The sequence below is a fragment of the Bufo gargarizans genome, chromosome 7 (genome assembly GCF_014858855.1).
Source record: "Bufo gargarizans isolate SCDJY-AF-19 chromosome 7, ASM1485885v1, whole genome shotgun sequence".
NCBI lineage: Eukaryota > Metazoa > Chordata > Amphibia > Anura > Bufonidae > Bufo > Bufo gargarizans.
The window spans coordinates 18,906,463-18,932,791 of record NC_058086.1 but is presented as its reverse complement, the minus strand read 5'-3'; the positions used below and the strand labels follow the sequence as shown (position 1 = coordinate 18,932,791).

Below are 26,329 nucleotides of genomic sequence, written 5' to 3'. Positions count from 1 at the left end.
CTGTTCATGCGCTACTATCCGGAAGTGTAGTGGTGCATGCGCAGTTGTTCTGTAAACAGCGCAGGCGCAAGATATCCAGCCTTGTCAATTAAGCAGCAAGGGGGAGCCTCTTCACCTGCGGGGACAGCGCCTCACATCTTGATGAAACAAACTGATTCATATGAATCAACTCCACTCATCCCTAATGTACAGTGATCCCTCAAGATACAATGGTCTCAGGATACAATATTTTCAGCATACAATGGTCTTTTCTGAACCCATCAAAGGTTGAAACGAGACTCAACATACAATGTCTCAGACTCAGACCCAACCAATCAAGGTCACTTCCCTGGTAAAATAGCTGGATTAGGGTGGGTTCACACTAGCGTTAGGGATTCCGTTATGGCTTTCCATTATAACATGGTTATAGCGGGAATCCATGAGAGAACGTTCTTTTGCCCCTAGACTAGTATTATGACGGAATGCAAAACGGAAGCATTTAAAAGGCATTCTGTTTGCTTTCCGTCCTAATAGAAGTCTATGGGAATCAAAACGGACCCGTCTGGGTCCCGTTATGCAAGACGGAAAGGATTTGTTTTATCTGCCTTAGTTATCTGCTTATTTTACTGAAATCTTCATTTTCTCTTATCTTGGATGACATTTTGGGGCTTTGGAACCGATTACTAAACTTACAATGGCTTCAACATACAATGGTCGCCCTGGAACCAATTAATATTGTATCTTGAGGGACCACTGTAAATACATAAATAGATATAAATTAATGTCTTGTCCATGTGGGTACAGTCAGACCTTCAGATCTGAATGTGGTCCCTGGGGGCGACGTGACCGATTAGTCTGGGTTCACATCTGAGTTCATGTTTCTAGTTTTCTGTATGGCCATAGGAGCAGAAAGTAAAAATTATGGGAGTGCCGGATCCATCAGGATAGGTCATCAATATCAAATCGGCAGGGGTCCGACTCCAGGGACCCCCGGCTGATCAGCTGTTAGAAGAGCTGCAATACCAAGCACAGCCGCTATACAATGTACAGCACTGCGCCTAGGCCTGTTTCACACTTGCGTTGTTAATTCCGGTTTTGAGATCCACCGGAGGATCTCAAAACCAGAATTAAACGGATCCATTTTGATTTTACACATCAGGACGCTTCCGTTCCGTTAGGATGCAGTTCTGTGAAATCGAAACGGAACAAACCGGATCCGTCATTAAATACATTTAAAGTCCATGGGTAACAGATCCGTTTTTTTAAGATCCTAAAAAAGCGGATCCGTGACCATTGACTTACATTGTTTTTAGTGACGGATCCGGTTTGCTCCATTTCTATGTCCGGCTAGAAAGCCGCAGCTTGCAGCGATTTTGTGTCTGATCACAAAATGGAACGCTGCCGGAACGGAAGACATACGGAACAAATCTCTTTCCATTCAGAATGCATTAGGACTAAATGGAACCATTTTTTTCCGGCTTTGAGATCCTTTTCCGGATCTCAATACCGGAAAACAACAACGCAAGTGTGAAACAGGCCTGAGGAAGCTGCCGGGAGCTGGCAAACAGTTGAACGGCGGGAGTTCTGGACTCAGACCCCGTCAATGTGATAATGATGACCTATCCTGAAGATAGGTCATCGTTATCAATTCCTGGAGAACCCCTTTAATGACTGAAATTCAGTGAAGTCCTGTGATAGGAGACTGATCTCTAGCGACCTCCCATCAGGTGAGGATTATCCCAGTGATCAGGTGCTTGGTTATACTGGTAGACCAGTATATAAAACAGTGCAGTCCCCATCAGGCAGGGCTGTGTGTAGGTTGGCTTTGTGCAGTATGGCGCTGTTTAACATGATTGGTGAGTATGGTGGAAATGATTGGCGCGCTGGAAGCTGACGGAAGTGTAGACTGTGTTGTTAAAATAGGTAATTTGCTTCTATTGCATTGAGGCTCATTCAGACGGTCTGAATGGGTCTGTAACTGTTACGCAATTTTGCAGAACGGGTGCGGACCCATTCACTTCAATGGGGCTGTTGTTCTGTTCTGTGGCCCCGCGAGTAAGATAGAGCATGTCCTATCCTTGTCCGCAAGTGCAGACAAAATTAGTAATTTCTATAATGGTGCTGGCCATGTGCAGTCTGCAAAATATGGAATGCACACGCCCGGTATCCGTGGTTTGCGGATTGCAAAACGCTACGGCCGTCTGAATGAGCCCTTAGAGGGGTAGGTTTACCAAGACAGGTGTAAAGTAGAACTGGTTTAGTTGCTCATAGCAACCATTCAGATTCCTCCTTTCGTTTTTTTTTTTCCAAGATCCTTTGGAAAATTAAAGGTAGAATCTGGTTACAATAGGTAATTAAGCGGCTTTTTATTTAAACCAGTTTGATCAATCTCCCCCAGGGCCGCCCCCCCCCCCCTTTTTTTTTTATGATGTACCTAATTAGTGTGCAGTCACATGACCATATCCTTTTGCGGTCTGCAAATTATGGATCAGCAAAATATGAATGCGGTCTGTGGGTGTGCGGGAAAAAAAAAATGCAGACTCCACACGGACTGGATCTGTGGTTTGTAGACTGCATAATACAGTTGTCTCACTTCAGCAAATGGCATTTATCATGTAGAGAAAGTTATTACAAGGCACTTACTAATGTGTTGTGATTGTCCATATTGGCTACTTTGCTGGCTGGATTCATTTTTCCATCACATTATACACTGCTTGTATCCAGGGGTTATGACCACAATCTGCAATCCAGTTGTGGTGGTCGGGCTTGCACACTATAGGAAAAAGTGCCAGCTTCTCTGGTTGCCTGGACCATGGGCGTCCACACAGGCACGCATGCGCAGCAGCATTCTTCCCAGCCACCTCGTAGCTGTAACTCCTGGATTCGAGCAGTATATAATGTGATGGAAAAATTACCGAAGCCAGCAAAGGAGACAACATGGACAATAACAATACATTAGTAAGTGCCTTGTAGTAGCTTTCTCTACATGATAAATGCCATCTGCTGATGGGAGACAACCCCTTTAAGTGTTTATTTGCACACAGTAATGGTTTTTGCCCTTGCACAGGCTCAATATTTCAAGCGTCTGAGGAGAGAGCTGATCGCGGGTCTGTTTATTACACCCCAAAGGAGTCCCTTACAAAGCGAGGTCTAAGAGGAAAGGTGGACAAATCCGCCATTGGCACGCCAACTAACTTCAAGTAAGTGAAGGCTAGGGCTAAATGTGACATGTTGAGCAACAAGAAAGTTGCGACACTTGATGTAATGAACGGAAGTGGTGCTGCAGTATCATACATTGCTAAAGCAAATGTTTCAAAAAATCTACACCTGATGGGGTTTTGTCACAAGTCGTGCACAACTTTTACTCCATTGACTTTAATGTAAGTCACGCAAGACATGCGACTCTTGCCATTTTACAGCTGTCAAGTCGCGCACATTGTCGTGTAGCCCCAGCTCTATGGTGCTCTAACATATCTAGATGTTGCCTTCTGGTATCAACACTTGAAGGCCAAATGCACACGGCCGTGTTCCATGGCAGTGAGCGGTCCGTGGTATCCCGGCCTGGCATCCTGCTGAGAGCAGGAGCGCACGGCGTCATTGGTTGCTATGACAGTGTGCTTCATGCCGCTGCTGCACTACAGTAATACACTCGTATAGATCATACATCACTGTAGTGCAGCGGCAGCATGAAGCGCACGGCATCATGGCAACCAATGACGCCGTGCGCTCCTGCTCTCAGCGGGATGCCGGGCCGTGATACCACGGACCGCTCACTGCCATGGAACACGGCCGTGTGCATTTGGCCAAAGGGGTATTCTTATCTGGACTTGGCGTGCATGCACGGTGTGGTCTTCATTCACATTGGCGCTTAGTTTTTTGAGATGGGACCCGCACCCTCAGACAACTATAACCTATCCTATTGGTATGTCATAAGTGTCCAGCTGGGACATCCCCTTTAAGATTTAACACATAGGGGAGGAAATAATGTTTCCTTCAGTATTGAACAATTAAAGTCTCTTTTTAAAGGGGATTTTCTAGCAGGACAAAATGGCTGAGTGGTTGAAGATTAGCGCTGTCTAATCACTGCAATCTTTGTTCTGACACTGTGTCCCCGCCAATCTCAACATCACTGGCCGTAGTGCTGCCCCACTGGACCTGGATAACCCCTTTAAAGAGGACCTGTCACCCAAAAAATGCAATGCAGTCTGAAAGCACAATGTTAGAGGAGGAGGAGCTGAGCAGATTGATTTTATATATATTTGTGGGAAAAGATTGAGTAAAACTTGTAATTTTTAAACTTAAATCTGCAGCCCTATGAAGAGTTCAGTACAAGAGGGAGGGGATATCATGACTGACGGCTGTGTCTTATGCATATAAAGTACAGGTTTTACGGAATCTTTTCCCACAAATCTATGAAAATATATAATTCTGCTCTAGAACATGCTGCTTTCAGATTGCACTGCATTTTTTGGTGACGGGTCCTCTTTAAACCACCAACATCTTGGGTGACAACTGATGTAGCTAGAAAAGCAGTACCAGGGTTGTCTCCCTTCAGCAGATGGCATTTATCATGTAGAGAAAGCTACTACAAGGCACTTACTAATGTATTGTTATTGTCCATGTTGCTTCCTTTGCCGGCTTCATTAATTTTTCCATCACATTATACACGGCTCTTATCCAGCAGTACCAGATTTAAAAAAACGTTGGAATCCGTTAATTGGTCTTGCAAATTCTTACTCTTGGCGCACTTCATTAAAATCTGGCTGCTATAAAAAAAAAAATAATAATAAAAAATGCAGTAAAAAGCTGGTCAGTTATCTAAAAAAAAAAACAGTAAGACCAAATGCTTGTTAATAATCTATAAAGACCAGAAACTGATTTTTGTTTTTTTTCCTTCTCCCCCCAGACATGTTACTCATGTGGGATTTAGTGCGGTGCCAAGTTTTGATGTAAGTCCTACTTATATTTGTTTAAGCTTGTCATGGCTGGATTGCATTGTCTGCACAGTGGGTATGTTTTGGGTGATCCAGAACCTAGGTTATCCTGTGGTGAGAGTACCACAAAACGTTAAGCCTGTCCTGCAAACTGCTGTCCACACGGTCAGTTGTCCATGCACTACTTCTCCATAGCGCTTCTGATCCGTGCCTCCGTTCCGCACCGTATCTCCAAGTGAATGCTGTCTGCGGGCCGCAATACGGGCACGACCGTGTGCATGAGGCATTCTGTTTTCTATCAAACTAAAATGTCAAGGTTCAGAAAGAAGGCTGGTCCTTATTCCCAGTTGCAGATCTGTGGGAGAGACGGCAGGAACGCATTTGAATTAACTGTTCTGTTGCAATGTCTAGGTAGACTCGGCAAAGCCAGCATTAGGGCTCACGCACTGTGCCCGAATTGCGGACTGCAAGCTCATGTGCATGAGCCCTTAAGCAATGTTTCTATGAAACAATATTGGCTAATTTTGTAATTGATAAAAGGTTTTGTTTTCACATTTCTTTTTAAAGGAAACCTTTTTAACAGAATTTTTTTTTTTTAGTACAGTGGTTTCAGTAGTGCAGCGCTAAGGATAATACAAAATATTGTCAGCACAAATGATTAGACGTCCAATACAGATGGGTAATCCGGTTTACTGCTGCTGTGAGGGAAGGGAATTATCTGAAGAGTACTCCTCTTGATGATAGTATGACGGCTCACTTGTTTTTGTGATAGGCCTATAGGAAGATGCCCACAGAAGAGCATTGCTTAATGTAATGTGTGATATTCTAATGGAGTGCCCACAATGGGCTCTCTGGCTGCAGTGGCAGTCTGACAAAGAGACTGTCTGCCATTCTAAAGCCAGTATTACATTGGCCAATTGTCGGCCAGATCATCGGTAACCATCGTTTTCTAGGAATGCTCGTTGGCGATGATCTGGCAGTGTAATACTGCTGCTGATTGCCTGATGAATCAGTTTGCTCATTCATTGAGTAATCTGTATTTCTAAGCATGCGGCAGATCTTGCTGTCTAATTGCAATCTGCTGCCAGCAAACAACTAGTCATTATGGGGACAATTGATGACATTAGTGATCACTAGATGAGCGAATTTCTCATTCTATTCAGCCGGTTCGCTGAGTTTTCCCCCAAAATTTGTTTTGGTATGGATTTATTCGTGGCAAATGGCGTCAAACTGCTATTTCCTGGCTGCAGTGAGCCTGTAGTGGTGTAGAACACTGTGCCTGGCAGTAACACACATGGGGAGTCTGCTGTGGTAGTGAAACCATACTGTGAGTCAGTATGACATGCAGATGACAGGCGTCTTTTAGAATCGCTACACACTTCAGTTATTTAGGCAATTACAGGGGCTATAACTGACCAAATAACTCAAGTGTGAACTCAGCCTTACAGGTCACTGTTGGCGTCAAGAAGAACCACACTCCTTTTACACCGTCAGCTGATTCCACATAGATTTCTACACAACCTGTTATATTAAATGCTTCTATAAGTGGAGCCCCCCCGACAGAGTGTAGAGGGTGTCGGCAGTAAGTTTGTGTTGACATCACTGATTATTTTGCCCTTCCTCTGATCCAGCAGAACAATAATACCCCCCCCCCCCCCCCCCAAAAAAAAAAATCCTGTCTGTGGAGCATCTGCCTTCACTCGGTCAGCATTTGGTCAGTAATCCATCAGTATTGCTAAAGCCAAAAATAACCATAAGCCAATTCTGATGCAAAATAGGGACCATGTCATGCAGACCTTTCAGCTGTTACATTGACAGATCAGAAAACGGGTCAAATAAATGATGTCAGCCAGGCCAAAAGGCAAAATAGTGGCTCAGTCAAGTGGGGAAGGTGGGAACAGCATGAGAAGTCCACAAAGTGGCCCTATGACATGGTGGTGAGGTTGAAGCAGCATGAGGAGACCAGAGTGGCACAATGACAGTCTGGAGGTGGCGGCAGCAGCATCGGTCAGAGGCTATAGGGGGGCACAATGACGGTGTGGAGGTGGCAGCAGCATCAGGAGACAAGTTACCCGGTGACAGTAGTGAGGTGGGTGGCAATACAGTACCAGCTGAAGATGCTGGGTGAAAGAAGGGACTCTTGGCATCAGGTGGGTGGCAGCATCAGAATAGTAGCTGAGTCAGGTAGCCAGAAGTAACCGGTCTCTCATCAGTGTTGGTGTGGCACCATGGATGATCTAGTCTGATGCATCAGGCATTGGTGGATGGAAATCTTGGCTGATTCATCTTGACAAAGGTCAGTCTCTCCACATTTTGGATGGACAGATGAGTTCTTCTTGGGGTAACTATGGCCCCCACCGCACTGAACACCTGCTCTGATGCCACACTACTGGCCAAGCAGGACAGCTTTTCCAGGACAGACTCTGCTAGTTGTGGCCACAAATCCAGTTTGGCTACCCAGTAGTCTAGCGGATCTTCAATGTGGGGTGGCAGGGTACTGTCCAAGTATGCCACCACCTGCTGGTTCAGGTCCTAGGCTGGTGAAAAAAGCTGCTTATCAGCAACTCTAGACTCAATTTGCTGTTGATGGAGCTGGAACTGCTCCTACCCTGCCACAGCCGCCATGGCAGAGGAATGTTAGCGCAGAGGGGCCCGGCCAGGCCTGCGAGAGGATTGGCAATGGGGCAGATAGGCAGCAGCCAAATGACTACATAGGATGTCTCTATAGTAGTTTAGTTTGTCCTCCCTCTCGGCTGGTGTGAAATTTAAATTAATTTTTAAAAATTTGGACCGGTAGCAAGGGTCCAACAAGGTGGAGAGCCAGAAGTCATCCCTCTGCCAAATGCTGACAATTCAGCTGTTACTACGCAAGTGAGCATGCATCGGGCCATTTTTGCAAGTGACTCAGACTCCCTGCCTCAATCTCCACTGCATACTGCCACAGTGTATCTGGGTCCTCTGCCTCATCTTCCTCATTGCCCTGTAGCTCCTATGGCTGCTCCAGTTCCGCCTCTCCTGTCACCTGTGTATTAAAAATCACCCATTTTGCTACACGTTGCTTGTGCCACGTCTCCAGTCCCCTGACCAGCCAGATTTAGCAGCATCTGTTCCAGGACATGAAGCAGTGGAATGATGTTCATCCCATAGTCCTAGCGACTGAGAAATAAAGTGGCCTCCTCAAAGGGCTTGAGCAAATGGCAGGTGTCATGCATGAGCTGCCACTGGCTGACATCGAAGGTACACAGGGGAGTACTTCTGTCCGCTTGGATCATCAGGAAATCGTTTATGGCCTTTCTCTGTTTGTACAGTCAGTCCAACATATGGAAGGTGGAATTACAACGGATGTAAACATCTCATATTAGCCTATGTTTGGGGGATGCCGTTCTGCAGCTCAAGGAGGGTGTGCTTTGTGGTGTACGAGTGGCTGAAGTGCATGCAAAATTTCCTGCCCATTTTTGGGATGTCTTGCAGATGGGTGGGAGACTTCAGGAACCGCTTGACAACCAGATTAAACACTTGTGCCATGCAGGGCGCATGGCTCGGCCCTCCTTGACGCAGCGCCGACACAATGTTCTTCGTTGTCGGTCACCGTGGTTCCGATTTTTGAGTTGTCCTGGAGAAAGGCAGGATTTGATTTCTTGATGAAGGACACGGAGCAGTTCCTCCCCTGTGTGACTCCGTTCGGCCAGGCAAACCAGGTGCAGAACAGCGTGACACCGCCGTGCCCTGCACATGTGGTATGCTGGAGGAGCAATGTGAATTGTCCCTGCAGTGGAGGCTGAGGACACTGTGGAGGATGAGGAGGCAGAAGCAGACATTTGTCGCAGGACCAACGGCGTGAGCATGTGGAGGCGGAAGTGGCGTCACCTGGCTAAGTTGTTTGTGTGGCCATGCAGGAACCATATTTACCCAATGGGCTATAAAGGACATATATTATCCTTGACCGTAGTTTCAGCTACCGACCAATTTTCTCAAAGGCTGTATCGCAAACAAATTTCACCAAAGAATGACCATGTAAATTCACTGCAGAACTGCTAATAATACATACTTACTTTTTACCAATGATACACCCCAACAATGTCTGTATAACCATGTCGGTTCACTGCAGACTGACTGAGATGTATTGTTTCCTATTAATACACCCCAAAAAAATAAATAACAATCAGAATTCACTGCAGAATGGCTAATTGGACATGCGTATTTATCCTATTAATAAACCCTGTAAATGGCTGTAGTGCAATGGAACTTCACCGCTGAATGGCTTCTTCTTTTTTTTTTTTTTTTTTTTTTTTTTTTTTTTGCCACTATTACAAGCTAAAAAAAATGCTTTAGCACATATAACTGCTCCGTACAAGGACAAATGAGACTTAGAAATATTTGTTGTAATAAACCCTATTAATGGCTGTATCAAACAGCACGTGCACCCCAATAACAAGAACGGTTTGCTGGAATTACAGAGCTGTATAATGGCAATTTGGATCCGCAGTCAGTACAGCAAGGTGTAATAGGATTGTTCCTATTACCAAGGCTGTAACCTCCCCTACTGAACCCTGTTCTGCCTTAATACTGTAGAATGATTCCTCCCTATCCTTTCCCTGAACTTCTATCCAGCAAAATAAGTTTTGAAGTCTTTTCTACCACTGTCCCTAGAGCCTGCTGACGTCTCTCCATGCACGAAGTACACTAGAAAATAGCAGACTCTAAGATGGTTGAGGCTGTGACATTACAGGGCTGGCTGCTGATTGGCTACATGCATGGTATTGTGGGTGATCCCTCGTTCCCAGAGTTCCTTGCTCAATGTCCTAACGCGTGCAGCAGCCATTTTAGGGAAAAAATGCAATTCGTTACCACGAAGCGTGAGGAAATTCGGATTCTGTGCAAATTGAGCTAGCTGACATTAGCGATGTGCTAATGTCAGCTGAACCTAACCAGTCTATTCCTACTTGTATCTATGCCCCCATAACTCCAGAAATATAACTTTTATAATATGCTAATTGGCCTCTAGGAGCAAGGAGGGGGCATTGTTCCTACTCCTAGAGACTCTGTTCTCCCACCTCTGGCCACACCCTGCTACACTAGATTGACAGCGTCGGGCAGCCTTCAACTGCTGGCCCTGTGCGATAGGGAAATCTTGTGCCGTTCACTATTCGGTGCAGGCGCAGTGAGGAAGCCGGCGAGCGCCCTTTGCTCACTGCGCTGAATACTGAACGGGACGCAGCAGGCGCAAGATTTACACGGCAGACAGGGCCTGCAGTAGGAGACAAACGCTGCCTGGCCATGTCAATCGAGTGTAGCAGGGAGTGGCCAGAGGTAGAACGGAGCCTCTAGGAGCAGCAGCAATGCCCCACCTGCTAACTAGTGTATATTATAAAAGTTTTATATTTCTGGAGTAACGGGGGCATAGATACAAGTAGGAATAGTCTAGTTAGGTTTAGCTCACATTAGCACATCGCTAATATCAGCTAGCTTAATAGGGTTAATTCTGGTGACAGAAACCCTTTAACCACCTCCCGACCGCCTAACGCACCGATGCGTCCGGGAGGTGGTTGATTTATTCCTCCTGGACGCATCGGCGCGCCATCTCGCGAAACCCGAGATTTCCTGTGAACGCACGCAGGCAAGCGTGCTCACAGGAACGGAAGGTAAGCGAGTGGATCTCCAGCCTGCCAGCGGCGATCGCTCGCTGGCAGGCTGGAGATGTTGTTGTTTTTTTTTTTTTTTGTTTTTTTTTTAACCCCTAAAGGTATATTAGACGCTGTTTTGATAACTGCGTCTAATATACCTGCTACCTGGTCCTCTGGTGGTCCCTTTTGTTTGGATCGACCACCAGAGGACACAGGCAGCTCAGTAAAGTCGCACCAAACACAACACCACACTACACTACACCACCACCCCCCCCCCTGTCACTTATTAACCCCTTATGAACCCCCTGATCACCCCATATAAACTCCCTGATCACCCCCCAGTCATTTATCACCCCCCTGTCAGGCTCCGTTCAGACGTCCGTATGATTTTTACGGATCCATGGATACATAGATCGGATCTGCAAAACACATGCGGACGTCTGAATGGAGCCTTACAGGGGGGTGATCAATGACAGAGGGGTGATCACCCGTATACACTACCTGATCACCCCCTGTCATTGATCACCCCCCTGTAAGGCTCCATTCAGACGTCCGCATGTGTTTTGCGGATCCGATCCATAGATCCGTAAAAAATCATACGGACGTCTGAATGGAGCCTTACCAGGGGGGGTGATCAGGGAGTCTATATGGGTGATCACCCCCCTGTCATTGATCACCCCCCTGTAAGGCTCCATTCAGACATTTTTTTTTGGCCCAAGTTAGCGGAAAAAAATTAAATATATATATATATTTTTTTTTGTTTTTTCTTACTAAGTCTCATATTCCACTAAGGCCTCTTTCACACGGGCGTCATGTTTTTTGCCCGGATAAGAGGCGGGTGCGTTGCGGGAAAATGCGCGATTTTTCCGCGCGAGTGCAAAACATTGTCATGCGTTTTGCACTCGCGTGAGAAAAATCGCGCATGTTTGGTACCCAAACCCGAACTTCTTCACAGAAGTTCGGGCTTGGGATTGATGTTCTGAAGATTGTATTATTTTCCCTTATAACATGGTTATAAGGGAAAATAGCATTCTGAATACAGAATGCTTAGTATAATAGTGCTGGAGGGGTTAAAAATAATAAAAAAGTTAACTCTCCTTCTCCTCTTGTTCGGGTAGATCCCGGTCTGTTCTTTAGCTGTGGACTGAATGACCTGAGGTGATGTCAGATCACATGCTCCAATCACATGGTCCATCACCATGGTGATGGAGCATGTGATCTGACATCACCACAGGTCCTTCAGCCCACAGCTAAAGAACAGACCGGCATCTACGCGAACAAGAGGAGAAGGTGAGTTAACTTTTTTATTATTTTTAACCCCTCCAGCACTATTATACTAAGCATTCTGTACTCAGAATGCTATTATTTTCCCTTATAACCATGTTATAAGGGAAAATAATACAGTGAATAGACTGTCACCTAGAACCCATGCGTGAAAATCGCACCGCATCCGCACTTGCTTGCGGATGCATGCGATTTTCACGCAACCCCATTCATTTCTATAGGGCCTGCGTTACGTGAAAAACGCACAAAGAGGAGCATGCTGCGATTTTCACGCAACGCATAAGTGATGCGTGAAAATCACCGCTCGTGTGCACAGCCCCATAGAAATGAATGGGTCAGGATTCAGTGCGGGTGCAATGCGTTCACCGCACGCATCGCACCCGCACGGAAAACTCGCCCGTGTGAAAGGGGCCTAACTTGTGTCAAAAAATAAAATCTCACATGAACTCGCCATACCCCTCACGGAATCCAAATGCGTAAACATTTTTAGACATTTATATTCCAGACTTCTTCTCACGCTTTAGGGCCCCCAAAAAGCCAGGGTATTCCTTGAGGGGCATATTGAGTCCATGAAAGATTGAAATTTTTGTCCTAAGTTAGCGGAAAGTGAGACTTTGTGAGAAAAAAAACAAAAAAATCAATTTCCGCTAACTTATGCAAAAAAAACTAATTCTATGAACTCGCCAGGCCCCTCATTGAATACCTTGGGGTGTCTTCTTTCCAAAGTGGGGTCACATCTGGGATATTTATACTGCCCTGGCTTTTTAGGGGCCTGAAATTGTGAGAAGAAGTCTGGGATCCAAATGTCTAAAAATGCCCTCCTAAAAGGAATTTGGGCCGCTTTGCGCATCTAGGCTGCAAAAAAGTGTGACACATCTGGTATCGCCGTACTCAGGAGAAGTTGGGGAATGTGTTTTGGGGTGTCATTTTACATATACCCATGCTGGGTGAGAAAAATATCTTGGTCAAATGCCAACTTTGTATAAAAAAAATGGGAAAAGTTGTCTTTTGCCAAGATATTTCTCTCACCCAGCATGGGTATATGTAAAATGACACCCCAAAACACATTCCCCAACTTCTCCTGAGTACGGCGATACCACATGTGTGACACTTTTTTGCAGCCAAGGTGGGCAAAGGGGCACATATTCCAAAATGCACCTTTTGGATTTCGCAGGCCATTTTTTACACATTTTGATTGCAAAGTACTTCTCACACATTTGGGCCACTAAATTGCCAGGGCAGTATAACTACCCCACAAGTGACCCCATTTTGGAAAGAAGACACCCCAAGGTATTCCGTGAGGGGCATGGCGAGTTCCTAGAATTTTTATTTTTTGTCGCAAGTTAGTGGAATATGAGACTTTGTAAGAAAAAAAAAATTAAAATAAAAATCATCATTTTCTGCTAACTTGTGACAAAAAATAAAAAGTTCTATGAACTCGCTATGCCCATCAGCGAATACCTTAGGGTGTCTACTTTCCAAAATGGGGTCATTTGTGGGGTTTTTCTACTGTTTGGGCATTGTAGAACCTCAGGAAACATGACAGGTGCTCAGAAAGTCAGAGCTGTTTCAAAAAGCGGAAATTCACATTTTTGTACCATAGTTTGTAAACGCTATAACTCTTCCCCAAACCATTTTTTTTTTGCCTAAACATTTTTTTTATCAGACATGTAGAACAATAAATTTAGCGAAAAATTTATATATGGATGTCGTTTTTTTGCAAAATTTTACAGCTGAAAGTGAAAAATGTCATTTTTTTGCAAAAAAATCGTTAAATTTCGATTAATAACAAAAAAAGTAAAAATGTCAGCAGCAATGAAATACCACCAAATGAAAGCTCTATTAATGAGAAGAAAAGGAGGTAAAATTCATTTGGGTGGTAAGTTGCATGACCGAGCGATAAACGGTGAAAGTAGTGTAGTGCCGAAGTGTAAAGTGGCCTGGTCATTAAGGGGGTTTCAGCTAGCGGGGCTGAAGTGGTTACACAATATCCATTCTAAATGTTTTTGAAGGCTGTAATCTCAGGCTGCTGGGATGTAAAACTACTGTAATAGTACAGCATTTGGCACCCTATGATGCCCCTTAACCCCTTGGTGACCACTAATGCACATTTTTCCAGCAGTCACTAGAGGGGCATGGACTGGACTGCCACTAGGATTCCTGTGCCGCAGAGATTGGGGGACACAGCTGTAACATATCAGCTGCTCGAACAGCGCAGACCAGCGCTCCTGCCTGTTTAATCCCTTACATTCAGTGGGCAATGGCGCAGCTTTTAAGTGGTTACAGAGGCAGTGGACTAGTGTCTCCCATGGGCACCCCACAAATGAGATTCCTGGGTGTCTATGTTGGTGCAAGCAGTCTGGGGCCGAGTGAAGGTCAGAGATCTGCTTCCAGCAGGCTGTACCTCTCAAGCACAGCCTGCTGAGGATTCGTCAGTGTAGGACGGACAATAAAAATGCATTGCTTTACTGGAATAGTGTAAAATATTTTATAAGCTATCAATAGATAATCGATTATAGTCCCCTTGTAGAACTTGTCGGGTATATTAGAGCAAAAGCTTTATATAAATAAATAACGGATCAAAAGAAAAATTATGCAAATTATATTGACCCGCGAGGTGGAGATATAGATATATATATAGATTATATATCTCCAAGAGTTCGATCGAGAACCTAATTATTTTGTGCAAATCAGTAAAACTGAGTACAAGCGTCTATACAAAAATATAAATGGTTTATTATACAATCAATAACAATGAGTATAAAACCAATGATAGAAGAAAACTGTAGTACCCAAAATCTGCCACTAGATGGTGCCAACAGAACACAACTTTAACACCAAGATCAGTGTCTCTCAATCTAATTTCCAACCAGTACAAGAATGCAATGCTGCATACAATTGACAATGCACAAAAACTTACTATTGAAAATAAGAGATGCAAGCCCTTGCTCTGCCCAAAACGATGACCAACTTCAGATTGTATAAGTAGTATTGCAATGAAACTTATAAATTATCTGCTTGATATAAAACTAGGGAATATAAAGATCCCCAGCAGAGAAGCTCTCGTTATCAATATCAGATCTTTTATTCGGTGATATACATCTTTACTGAATCCGCTGATACTGATGTGGTACTAACACTATCCGTCTGCAATAAGCGGGGTTTGACTAAATATCAAGCCAATTAATCTATACCAATATTACATGAAACAAAATATACATTACCCAAGGGTCAAGTGATGTGCAGAGTCTCAAAGTCTGCTCTCAAAAGTTTTTCCGAAATATTATTTTTTTTTTTAAGATCTTTTCCTGGAATCTCCCTTTTTTCTTTGTTCTTTTCCCTCCCTCCTTTTTTCTTTTTCTCTCCCTTGTATATGGTTTCTTAACCAAAAACTTATCAGATGAACACGCCTTCCTAGTTTGGAACTTTCCAATCACTGTTGGATAGGCGTGTACATTGATAAGGGGTGTGATGTCAGAACACTACCCAGAATGCACTTATGCTACTGGTGTAGTGTTACCTACTCATACCTAGGTGGCACTGTTGTATAAGTTGCATGCATCATGCCCCAAAGAGTTAACTATGTAAATCTGACTTTATTTTCACTACACACACCTGGAATTTGGAAGCTTCAATCCAAGCTAACTGGTTAATTTTGACACTTCTTACCAATTGGAGACACTCTTATAAGTCAACAATGTGGAAAACATTCAAAAGGCGTCTAAGACTGATAATATTATGAATAAACTTTTTCTCACAGAAATATCCATGCCTCCTCTGCTACACCAATTGTACCACATCTTCACAGATACTCATTAACAAAGCCCATGCTTAAGCTGTTTTGAATATGTCCCTAAAACATATGATAACAGATATATAAATGTCCTTAAAAAGACTTAATAATATAACCCAATCTGGGCCGGCTCCAGGTTCATGTGGGCCCTTGGGCGATAAATCCCAGTGGGCCCCCATGAGGCATTTTTTTACATTGACATGTCCCCCTGTGGCTCCCACACGGTATAATGACCCCCAGTGGCCCCTATACAGTATGACTACTAGTGGCCCTTCACACAGTATAATGAACCCCCAATTCCCCCCCCCCCCCCACTGTATAATGACCACCTGTGGCCCTGCATTCAGAATAATAATCCCCAGTCGCCCCCACACTGGGGGGATACTGTATGGAGGGGGCTCTGGGGGTCATTATACTGAATGGAGGGTCATTGGTGATCATTATACTAAATGGGGGACACTGGGGGTTATTATACTATGTAAAGGGCCCTCACAGTATAATGACCCCACAGTGACCCTCCATTCAGAATGACCCCCAGTCGCCCCCACACTGGGGGTTATACTGTATGGAGGGGGCACAAGGGGTTATTATATTTAATGGGGGCACTGGGAGTCATTATACTGTGTAAGGGGCCCTCACAGTGTGTTCCCCCCCAAATGTGTGTTCACATCACGTTTTTCCTATTGGTTTGATGTATACAAATGTGCAGCACTTAATACTTTTTTTTTTTTTTTTTTTTACGATGGAACTGTATTGTGAACAGACGCCACTGTACGGCATCAGTCTGAGGCATCTGTTAACACATACATTTTTGGTATACATTAAATGGATGGCACAAATGGGATGTGAACCCAGCCCTATTGTCAGAATAAGCCCCAGTACGCAGCGGAGAGGGGAGGCTGCCATGTACTGACAGAGCGCTACCTGGTCCTGGTGGTCTGGGATGAGGACTATGTTTACCAAGGATCATTTTCTACTGGGAAATACAGGGCACAGTATAATACACTAGAATCTATATAATATAAAGATATTTGCCCTACCCCCAAATAATAATACAATTAGGTGGTCATTTATTATATAGAAATATGTCTATATTAGGCGTATTTCTGACAGATTGTGGCGCAAAGGTCCTTAGCACCGCAATCTATCTTTTCCCGCTCATGCCAGGTCTAAAAAAGTGGTGTGGGCATGGAAGGGGATACAGTTATGGCCATGCAGTTATTGGATACCACCGCCATATAGTGATAACACTGCCATACAATGATAAAACCACCATACAGTGACCGGATAAAAGGGTGTAAGAGGGCACAGTACAGGGAATTACTATGGGCACTGCACAGGGTGTGGTAAGAGGGCACAATGCAGGGTATAAGGGGGCACAGTACGGGGTGGGGGCACAGTTACATGACCCTGTGACGTTAGAAGGTCCTTATGGTAAATGCGGTTCAGATGCCACCATAATGAGAGGCAGAGGAGTGAGACAGGGGCCCTGGATTGACAGGAGGGGTGGACACAGCAAGTAGGTTGAAGGGACTCTGAGGGGGATTCATACAAGTAGGGGCAGGAGGTCTGTGCAGGGCAGCAACAGGGGATCTGAGGGTGGAACAGGAGCTCTGGATACATGAGGGAGGAAAGGACACAGCAGGGACTCCATGAGGATGAAATAGGACAGGATATGGAGGGGGGGGGCAGGTATCATGGAGGCAAACTGCTTAATGAAACAGTAACACAACTAAATAGAATGAAGCAGCAGCAGATTTAAGAGTCCTCCCCTTCTGTCCCACAGACAAGAGACAGTCAGTGCAGACTCGCTCAGACTGTCTTCACACTTCTCTGCTCCAGCTCCAGCCCTGCGGTCTCTCTCCTCAGGCAGCATGTGTCCTGTGTAGAGGGGGCGTGTCTGAGTCTCTGCAGCTCAGAGGGCCCACCAGGGGGGTACTGCGTAAGTGAAATGACGGCAGTGAGAGCTCCCATCTGTATTGATGGAAGTGCTCATAGCAGCTCAGTGGGCCCCCCCAGGAGCATTGGGCCCGGGGATGCTGGGTTATGACGCCGGCCCTGAACCCAATACATAGGTCTTATTGATTTTTCTTATACAAAACCTAAGGTTGATTTATAAGTGTCCATAGACATCACAGACTTTCTGCTCATTAGCAAAATACCAAACTGTGGATGTAATTAGCACCAGCTGCGTCCATGGAGTCCTTATCTCAGAGCTAAGAGACAAACTTTGATACATGAATACATATTTTTGAAGAACATCTAGACAATCCTCACACATGGAATTTATATTCAGATAACAAAGATGGTGAAGCCTTTACTTTTGTGTGAGTATTTTAACTGCCTAAATATATAATTAATTGTTACAATAACATTAGTTCTTTTGAACAATGCAATAATCTTCCCATGGACCTACTTCGGCCTACATTTAAAAATTCATACAAAATAGTGGATATAAGCCAACATTGCTCTTAAAGGCAATGAATATCTGTTATGACTAGGATAAGTAAATATAATTGGTTACACTTCTAAAAAAACATAACAAACTGTTAAATGGTAGAAAAAGTTATAAAATAAAACAATTCAAAGTTAAAAAAATCTCCACATAGTTGATATTGGTGTGTCTAATGGCCCGCACTACCTGATGATCTTCTCACTTATCCTGTACAGTGAACTCCGATTGGAAAAAAATCTGAATTGCTGCTTATTTGCCATAAAAAGCTATCAAAAAGTTGTACACTCCAAAATGATACCAATGAAAACTACAAGCCATCGTGCAGCTCTGTAGAAAGAAAAATGGTTATGGGTCTTGGGATCCGGTGATGCAAAAAAAAAACGTTTTTATTGTGCAAATGTAGTAAAACATAAACTAGATTTGGTATTACTGAAAAAATGAATGCCGCAAAATTTATAACATAAAAACTCAATGGCAGTATTGCTGTTTTTCCCCATCTCCCTCCCAAAAAGCTAATAAAAGTTAATCCATACATAATGGTGCAATTAAACGTCAACTTGTCCATCAAACAGAAAAGTTTTATATTTCTTGGAAGGCAACAATGAAAAAATGAGAATCTCATGGCCAGTAAGGGCCAGAACAGGCTGGTCACTACGGGATCAAATTAAACAGAACTTTCGGATGGGGGTTGGTCACATTGCTATTCATAAACTGTAAGGTGGTGGTAAAGATATTGTGAAGCCGCATCTCTTGGATGTTGTACGCCAGCCATTGGACTCCCAGCGACCAAGTTCACTTTCCATTCCACAGGCTTCCCACTTCCATATTGACCACCTTGGCTGTAACTAAAGCGCACATCATAAGAACGCAAGACAACATGTAGCATAGAGATATGAAGTGATTTGCATATTGTACTACAGAGTAGGTTCATCATAATGGAGGGTCGGTGGAACAGGGCTGCTCCAGGACCATCAGGAGGGGAATTAAGACAGTGGTGAGTACCCAACTAAATCCACTGTGAGGGGAGGGTGGAAGAACTCCATTGGTTAGACACTATGGATCATACCATTTTGCATGGGGCACAAGAGAACATATGGAATGTGCCAAATATGATTTACAATGTGGTAATATCAAATCAAAAGGGTCCTTATACAGTTGTCTCCTACACCACAGTAATTCTAAAATCTTTTCCAAGGCATATGGATTTCTATAATCTATAGCCTGCTTGCATAAAGAGTGGCTCTAGTAATGGCGTAGCTGCAAACCATGCACAAGCATGTTGCATCTTGGTTAAACAAGTGAATGCTGCCATCTGTTCCATTGCTCTCCTATGTTTTTGCAGTATAAGAACACACACTTTAAATGGAAAAGACAATAGGGCCGATTATGTAACTCCCATAGACCAGAATGAAAAGGGTATAACCTGAATCTGTGGGGACCATGTGTTTCGTTAATAACCAGAAGCAATTGGTAGAGTAATTAGAACTGACTGTTCCCCACAGCAAATTTTTGAATGGGCTCCACCAGCAACTCCCTCCTCCCATGCAACCCAGGCCCTCCTGAGTGGGCCCCTTCTGAGGTTCAAGTCCAGTAGTAGCCACTTTTCCTGCTTCCTCTAGTTGCGCACCTGGTGGCAATGTTCATCAATACAGCTGTTCACACGTTCCTGTGTATAAATATTCTATTGTTTAGACTTAACATAATTCAGAACACAGCAGATTTGTGTTTTCATACGGAATTCAGTACATCTAGAGAAAATCTGATCTGAGTGAGGCTTCATTTCACTGATTTAAGAGTCCACAGTACAGGTCCATATTTTGCCTTCTGTATTACAAGCACATGATTGTGTATGAAGCATAACTGACTTCTATATCTAAACCTGTATAGTTTATTTTTATTTTGATCCACTGTGACCTTTCCAGGCTAATCTAGAAATGGACCTGAAGAAGTTATTCAACATGGCAGGTGTCAAAAAGGAACACCTTCAAGACCCAGAAGTCTCACATAGAATATTTTCTGTGCTAGAAAAGGCAGGTGGCATGGAAGCTGTGAGGAAGCAGACTCGGAGAATGAGTATGTACTAGCAGTTTTTTCACCTGACTCTAAAACGTGCATTTTGGCTTATAGACATGGTTATTCTTATTGGAGATTCACTGCTTATCTTTGTTTTTGTTCTTTCAGCATCTGTGGAAAAGCCAAGCACCTATACTAGACTCCGTTCTCTGTCGTCTTCCAGCTTGGTCCCAACAAAAAGGCAAAACTGTCTTGAACAGGATTCTCCCCATGCTGCAAAAATTGCAGCAATTTTGGCACATGGTTCTAGCCCATTATGTTACCCTCCAACTCTAAGCAAAGTGCCACCACCCATGGAAACTCCTCCACCTTCTAGCCACTTCCCATCAATGAGGCCTCTTCCTCCATATTTGGAGGAGTTGTCGCAAAGTTTTTCTCCAGCAGATAACCTTTCTGTGTCTCATCAGTCAAAGAAAGGATCTTTCCCTCCACAATCCCTTTCTGCTAAAACTCCCATGAAGATGCCACCCACTTTGCTTCCAGTTTCAAAAAGCCTTCCTTTAGAAACTTTTGGCCCTCTTCCACAACCCGTACCAGACTATTCCTGTGCTGACTCTACAACAAATGTGGTCTCCTCCTCCCCTCAATCACTTAGTTTCAGTGGCTCTTCAGATAAAATCAATTGCATACCCGCCCACTTAACTTCATCTATCCCATGCATTGAGCCGCCCATTAAATTTGGAGATGTTCCGTCATCTCCACCTCTTCCACTATTTGATAAACCTAATTCAGAAATAATTACCTCCTATGATCCCAAAGAATGTCTGCTAAACACAGAGCTTGTCTCTTCTGCTATTCCACCGCCTCCACCACCTCCCCTGCCACTGTCCAGAAATGAACGGGAGCTCAGATCCATTGAAGTCAAGAAAAACAGTAACCCTGCATCCAAAGTACCAGAAAACATGGTTTCCAGTAATGAACCTGAGCAACAGATTAATCTTGCTATGTACTTGGACCAGATCAAGCAGGGCGTCCAGCTGAAATCTGTAAGTGTGCAAAAATAATGAGAACTGATAAGAGTGGCACTGGCTGAGCACTGTATTTATCAAGCTCTGCAGCTTCCTGACGGTTATAAAAACTTTTGCATGTATCTGGAAAAGGGGGTCATGAGGAAAGTGGCAGTGATCTATAGTGGGTACTACCTAGTATAGCTGGATCATATTCCTTAGTTGACATGTGCACTATTAAGGAATACAGCTGATGCAACAATTCCATACTAATATACTGCTCTGCGATATTGGTAACTATACCTTAAAGGGAATCTGTCATCAGCAACCTCCCAACCAGCTGTTTGCACATGCATATAGCCGTGGTTCACCTGATTAAAACTGTCATTTGTTGATCCAAGGCTCCGTTCCTAAGTTGTATCTTAATACACAAATTTGGCCTTTGGTGCACTGACTGTCATCATTGCTCTTGTTACACCAAGATTCACTTCTTTCTGTGGCTAGCCCCTCGCTGCTTTGCCACTGCCTGGCACTATCCAACAAAGCACTGAGGGGCTGACCACAGAAAGGAGCAGAGCTATGATGCAACAAGAGCAATAATGATGCCCTCGTTGCACCAAAAGCCTAACTTCCATACTAAAAGTATCATAACTCCGGAACAGAGCCTTGGATCCACAAAAGAACAGTGTTTTCCTATCGCCCATGACAGCACCACCAGAGAGAGGAGGATCCGCCCCCCTGAGACAGGAAACCTGCAGAATAAAAAGGGCGGACACTCTCCTCCCCTTCAGTGTGGTTTCCTGTCTCTGGTGGGAAGCCTGCAGCATGGATGCATCAGATCCCTCTCCCTGGTGGCGCTCCGCTACTGACCTGCGGTCCCTGAGAATTGCCGGCATCGAGGTGCGCTGGGGGTCCGTGCAGAGGCACAGCTGAACTCCGGAGGGGGTATTCAGTGTGCTGGAGCTGGGAGAAGCCGGCGCCTCTGTAGAGGTGCCGCGAAGACCGACGCCGGCCGCCTGGGGGAGGAAGAGGAGGGGCTTCGGCAGTGAGTGCCGGATAGCGCTCCTGCAGTCATGTGACCGGCGCATGCGTCGGCGGTGACGTCATCGGTATGCGCCCTATGAGAGGAGCGCGATTTTCCAAGTGCCGGCGTCCGTTTGTGACCTGGCTGAGCCTGCATCATGGAGGAAGACAAGCCATCTGAGGAGCTTGCTGTCCCTCCTGCTTCGGTACCTCTGAAGGGGTGAGTGGGGTCTCTTATGACAATTGGAGAGGTGGCTGGTGGCAGATTCCCTTTAAAGAGGACCTGTCACCACAAAATGCAGTGCAATCTGCAGGCAGCATGTTATAGAGCAGGAGGAGCTGAGCAGATTGATTATATCGTTTTATGGGGGAAGATTCAGAAAAACTTGTAATTTATAACTCTGCTTTTTCTAACTGAAGTACGCCTGGACCACCCATGAGCAGCTCTCAGGAGGGGAAACTTATCAGTGATGACCGATACACAATTACACAGAGAATGCTATTAATCACTGATAACACCTCCTAAGGTAATTTGCAAGGCTGCGTTCCCATATGCACTGTGAACTCCGGCGGTGGAACAGACTGATGGAATTTACTGTATCCGGCATATATGCCAGGCTCTTGGCTGGACCCAAAAAATACTACACTTTTTTTTTATTTTTTATTTTTTTTTTTTTTTTTTTTTGTCCAGCTGAAAGCTGGCATATATGCTGGAAAGTGACTGGATCCCATTACAGTGGATGGTGATCTGGCGTGGCGCGGTGGTATCTGCCACATACAGTGAACTCCAGCAGTCTGTTCCTCCGCTGGAGCAGCGCATATATGAATCCAGGCTAACAAAATAGATTTCTTGAAGTGATCACTTTTGTTGCTCTATTGACCATTTGTTTGCCGGTCACACTCGCCTTTTTGGGATTTGGTGGGAAGGAGTTGCTGTAGTAAGATGGAACAAATCTGCCCCGTCTGAATAGAGCTTTGGCTATCTCTGGCAGGCCCATAGAAGGATGGAGCGGTGGCTACACTTGTGCAGTGTGCTCTCCATTCTTTTGTGAGACTTCCAAAACTCTGCTATATTTGAAATTCCCATATAAATGACTGGAGCGCACATGCATGGTGTGCTTGCCTTCACTTTTAGGGGCTTGTTCTGGAGAGAAGTGTGTGTCCTATCACTGAGAACCCACACCGATCTGGCATGGGTGGCATCAAAGTCTGAGAAGACATGACCCCACTAGGGCAACTATAAATGGATCCTTTAAAAAAAACATGAGGAAGCAGATCACATGGAGAACTCAAGTTCATCACAGAAGCTGTCTGACTATAGCAACCAATCGCTGCTTAATTTTTTCCAGAGGTATGCGTTGTGCTGTGATTGTTTGCAATAGGCAACCGCTTTCATGAGTCCATGGAGGAGACAGGCATTTCCAACACCAGGCTTGATCTAGACTGCCGTGATGGCACATGTTAGGAGATGTGGTTAATTTCGGCGACTCTCAGCAGGTCCATGTCCAGAATCAGAAGTCTACGCCACAAAGGACCTCGTGTAGACTTCCATTGTTAGGCTACTTTCATACTAGCGGCACAGACCTCCGACAGGCTGTTCTGTCGGATGAACAGCCTGCCGCTAGTGACCGCGTGCCCCCGGACTGCCACTCCGTCCCCATTGACTATAATGGGGGCGGAGGCATGGCAAGAGGCTGCCGGAATAAATGTCGGACATGTCCGTTTTATTCCGGCAGCCTGTCGCCATGCCTCTGCCGGTGGGGGTGGGCCCAGAACTTTTTTTTATATGCCAGTTTTCTGAATGAAATTTCAGCTGCTACAGACTTCAATCTAGGTGCATGGACTGCCAGAGGGTGCACCTAATTTGACAAGGCCTGCTCCTCTCCACAAATTAGGCACATTCTCCAGCAGCATAAAACACCAGTCTATGATGGATTCCCCTTTGTCTTTAAATTGATCCCGAGCCTAAGCAATCCAGAGTATACCTGCTGGTGGCTTTTTATTTATTTTTTTTTCCCTCTAATGCATTAGGTTACTACTTATTGTGGATTTCTGTATCACTTTTTAGGTGACAAAAACTGTGAAGGTTGGAAATGCAGAATGTTCTAACCTTGTCATAGCATTAATGGATGTCCTAAAAAGAAGGCACAAGGCTATACAATCGTCAGGTATGGAAGTTATTGCAATATGAGTAGACCAATGCTTGCCCTCATTAGTGGTATTCCTATCTCCTGCCATTAATGGCTAAGATCGGAATGCCCATCATCTGCAGCGGCCAGAGGTGGCTTGGGCTATGCAAACAGATGAGCGGGTTGTGCTACATGGTTTCCATAGCTCTCATTCACTTCTATGGTAACTCTGCTGCTGCATGTGACTGGTACACCTTTAACATTAATAGTCAGTGGTATAGCCGCTTACACCATCTTTCTTTACCTAGAATCTAGAAAGTGCTGCAATTTGGCACAGTTGGGGTTCGTACATGGTTTTTCAACTTGTTCAACAAGGGGGTGTAGCCTAAGATGCAATATCTTGTGCCAAAATTGCACCACAATTCTAGCATAATCCTGTCTAAGTAAGCAAACCAAAAGTTGGTAGAGGGGTAAGTGTCTGTCCCTGCACCAGATTTGTCCTCCAGCCTGAGCCCCTGTGACTAATTTGGTGTAGGTCTAGACCAGGCATCCTCAAACTGCAGCCCTCCAGCTGTTGCAAAACTACAACTCCCAGCATACCCGAACAGCCTACAGCAGGGCATTGTGGGAGTTGTAGTTTTACAACAGCTGGAGGGCCGCAGTTTGAAGATGCCTGGTCTAGACAGTCTAAAGGGCATGTTAGATGATGCGATGATTGCTAATGAGCGTTAGTAGTAATGCTCGGTAGCGATCATTTGGCAGTCTAATACTACCGCTGACTGCGCGATGAACGAGCAAACACTTGTTAATCGGGCAATCTCTTTCAGAATGCTGAAAGATCAGGATTTCCCGGCAGAAGATCGTGCTGTCTAATTATAGTATGCTGCTGGCAAACCACTGTAGAGCATGGTGATGAATGATGGCATAGCGATCGCTCTTCCCCCTGTTGCTGAGATCGCTGCATGTAATAGCAGCGGTCTCCTCATCAAGCGATTTTTTTATATTTATTTTTCTGGGAGGTAATACTTCCCTTCTAACAATTGTGTAATCGGGGTGTCTAATACACCCTTAAGTGAACACAACCTATAGAAGTAACAAATCTTGGCTATGCCCCAACTTACAGCTGCAAGCCTCGTCATACAGTGGATATCCCGATCAAATAAACTTTCACCAGGATTCACTTTTCTATAGACTTCGGTCAGGTGGCAGCTGTACATTACATTCTTGGGTCAACTGACTTGCATTTGCCTTGTGGCTTTCCTAGTAGCCACATTTATGGTTGCCTGGTGGCATATGCCGTAAATGTCTGATCCATGGGCTCTGGCTGCTGATACTAAAACTGAGATGTTTTCTGTATTTCACAAGTATCTAGTGGGATGGCTCCTCTTAACTGTATTAATGATATCACATTTTCTTTTAATTTACAGATGAAGATGATGTGGAGGAAGAGGAATGGGAAGACTAAGGTTTTACTGTAGAATAAAATCAATAACTGCCTGAATGGGATGTTAAAAATTAAAAACACAAATCTATACAAAACATAAATTACATGCAAACATCCTCTAAGTTGGGCATGCTCAACCTGCGGCCCTCCCGCTGTTACAAAACTACAACTCCCATCATTCCCTGACAGCCTACAGAAGAGCATTGTGGGAGTTGTAGTTTTACAACAGCTGGAGGGCCGCAGGTTGAGCATGCCTGCTCTAAGTCATAAGCCAGGCAGATGGGACAAGTTCCTGTTGCTCGGTAGTGGGCAGGATAAATTGCTCCTCCGGTTGTCTGAGCGCGTATGGTTAAAGATGACTTCACTATCAATATCACCAGTGCTAGTGAAAAGTGCACCAGACGCAGCCCACACTCAGTCCCAGAGAAAATGGCTTTGACTAGTTTCACGTTAAAGCTAGAGATCTAGCCTGCCAGATCTCTCTGCGTTCTGGAAGCTTGAATGTCGTGGTCCAGCCGCACTAACTATAATGGGGACTAGCGGACATCAGGCCGCAACCCGGCAAATATGATGAGACTCGGCCAGAAGAAAACTGCTGCTTATATTTAACCTTCCCATTCAGGCAGTGATTGGTTTAATTAGAG

At 44.7% G+C, this 26,329-nt stretch overlaps 1 protein-coding gene across 1 annotated transcript; it reads left to right on the top strand.

Annotated features, from left to right (window-relative positions):
- The first annotated feature begins 1,813 nt into the window (after positions 1 to 1,813).
- LOC122944113 (wiskott-Aldrich syndrome protein-like) lies at positions 1,814 to 26,329 on the top strand. The gene is made up of 7 exons (XM_044302345.1): positions 1,814 to 1,835; positions 2,993 to 3,179; positions 4,886 to 4,928; positions 19,992 to 20,142; positions 20,251 to 21,128; positions 24,181 to 24,280; positions 25,669 to 26,329. The coding sequence occupies exons 1-7, from the start codon at positions 1,814 to 1,816 to the stop codon at positions 25,704 to 25,706; spliced, it is 1,419 nt and encodes a 472-aa protein (XP_044158280.1). The 3' UTR covers positions 25,707 to 26,329.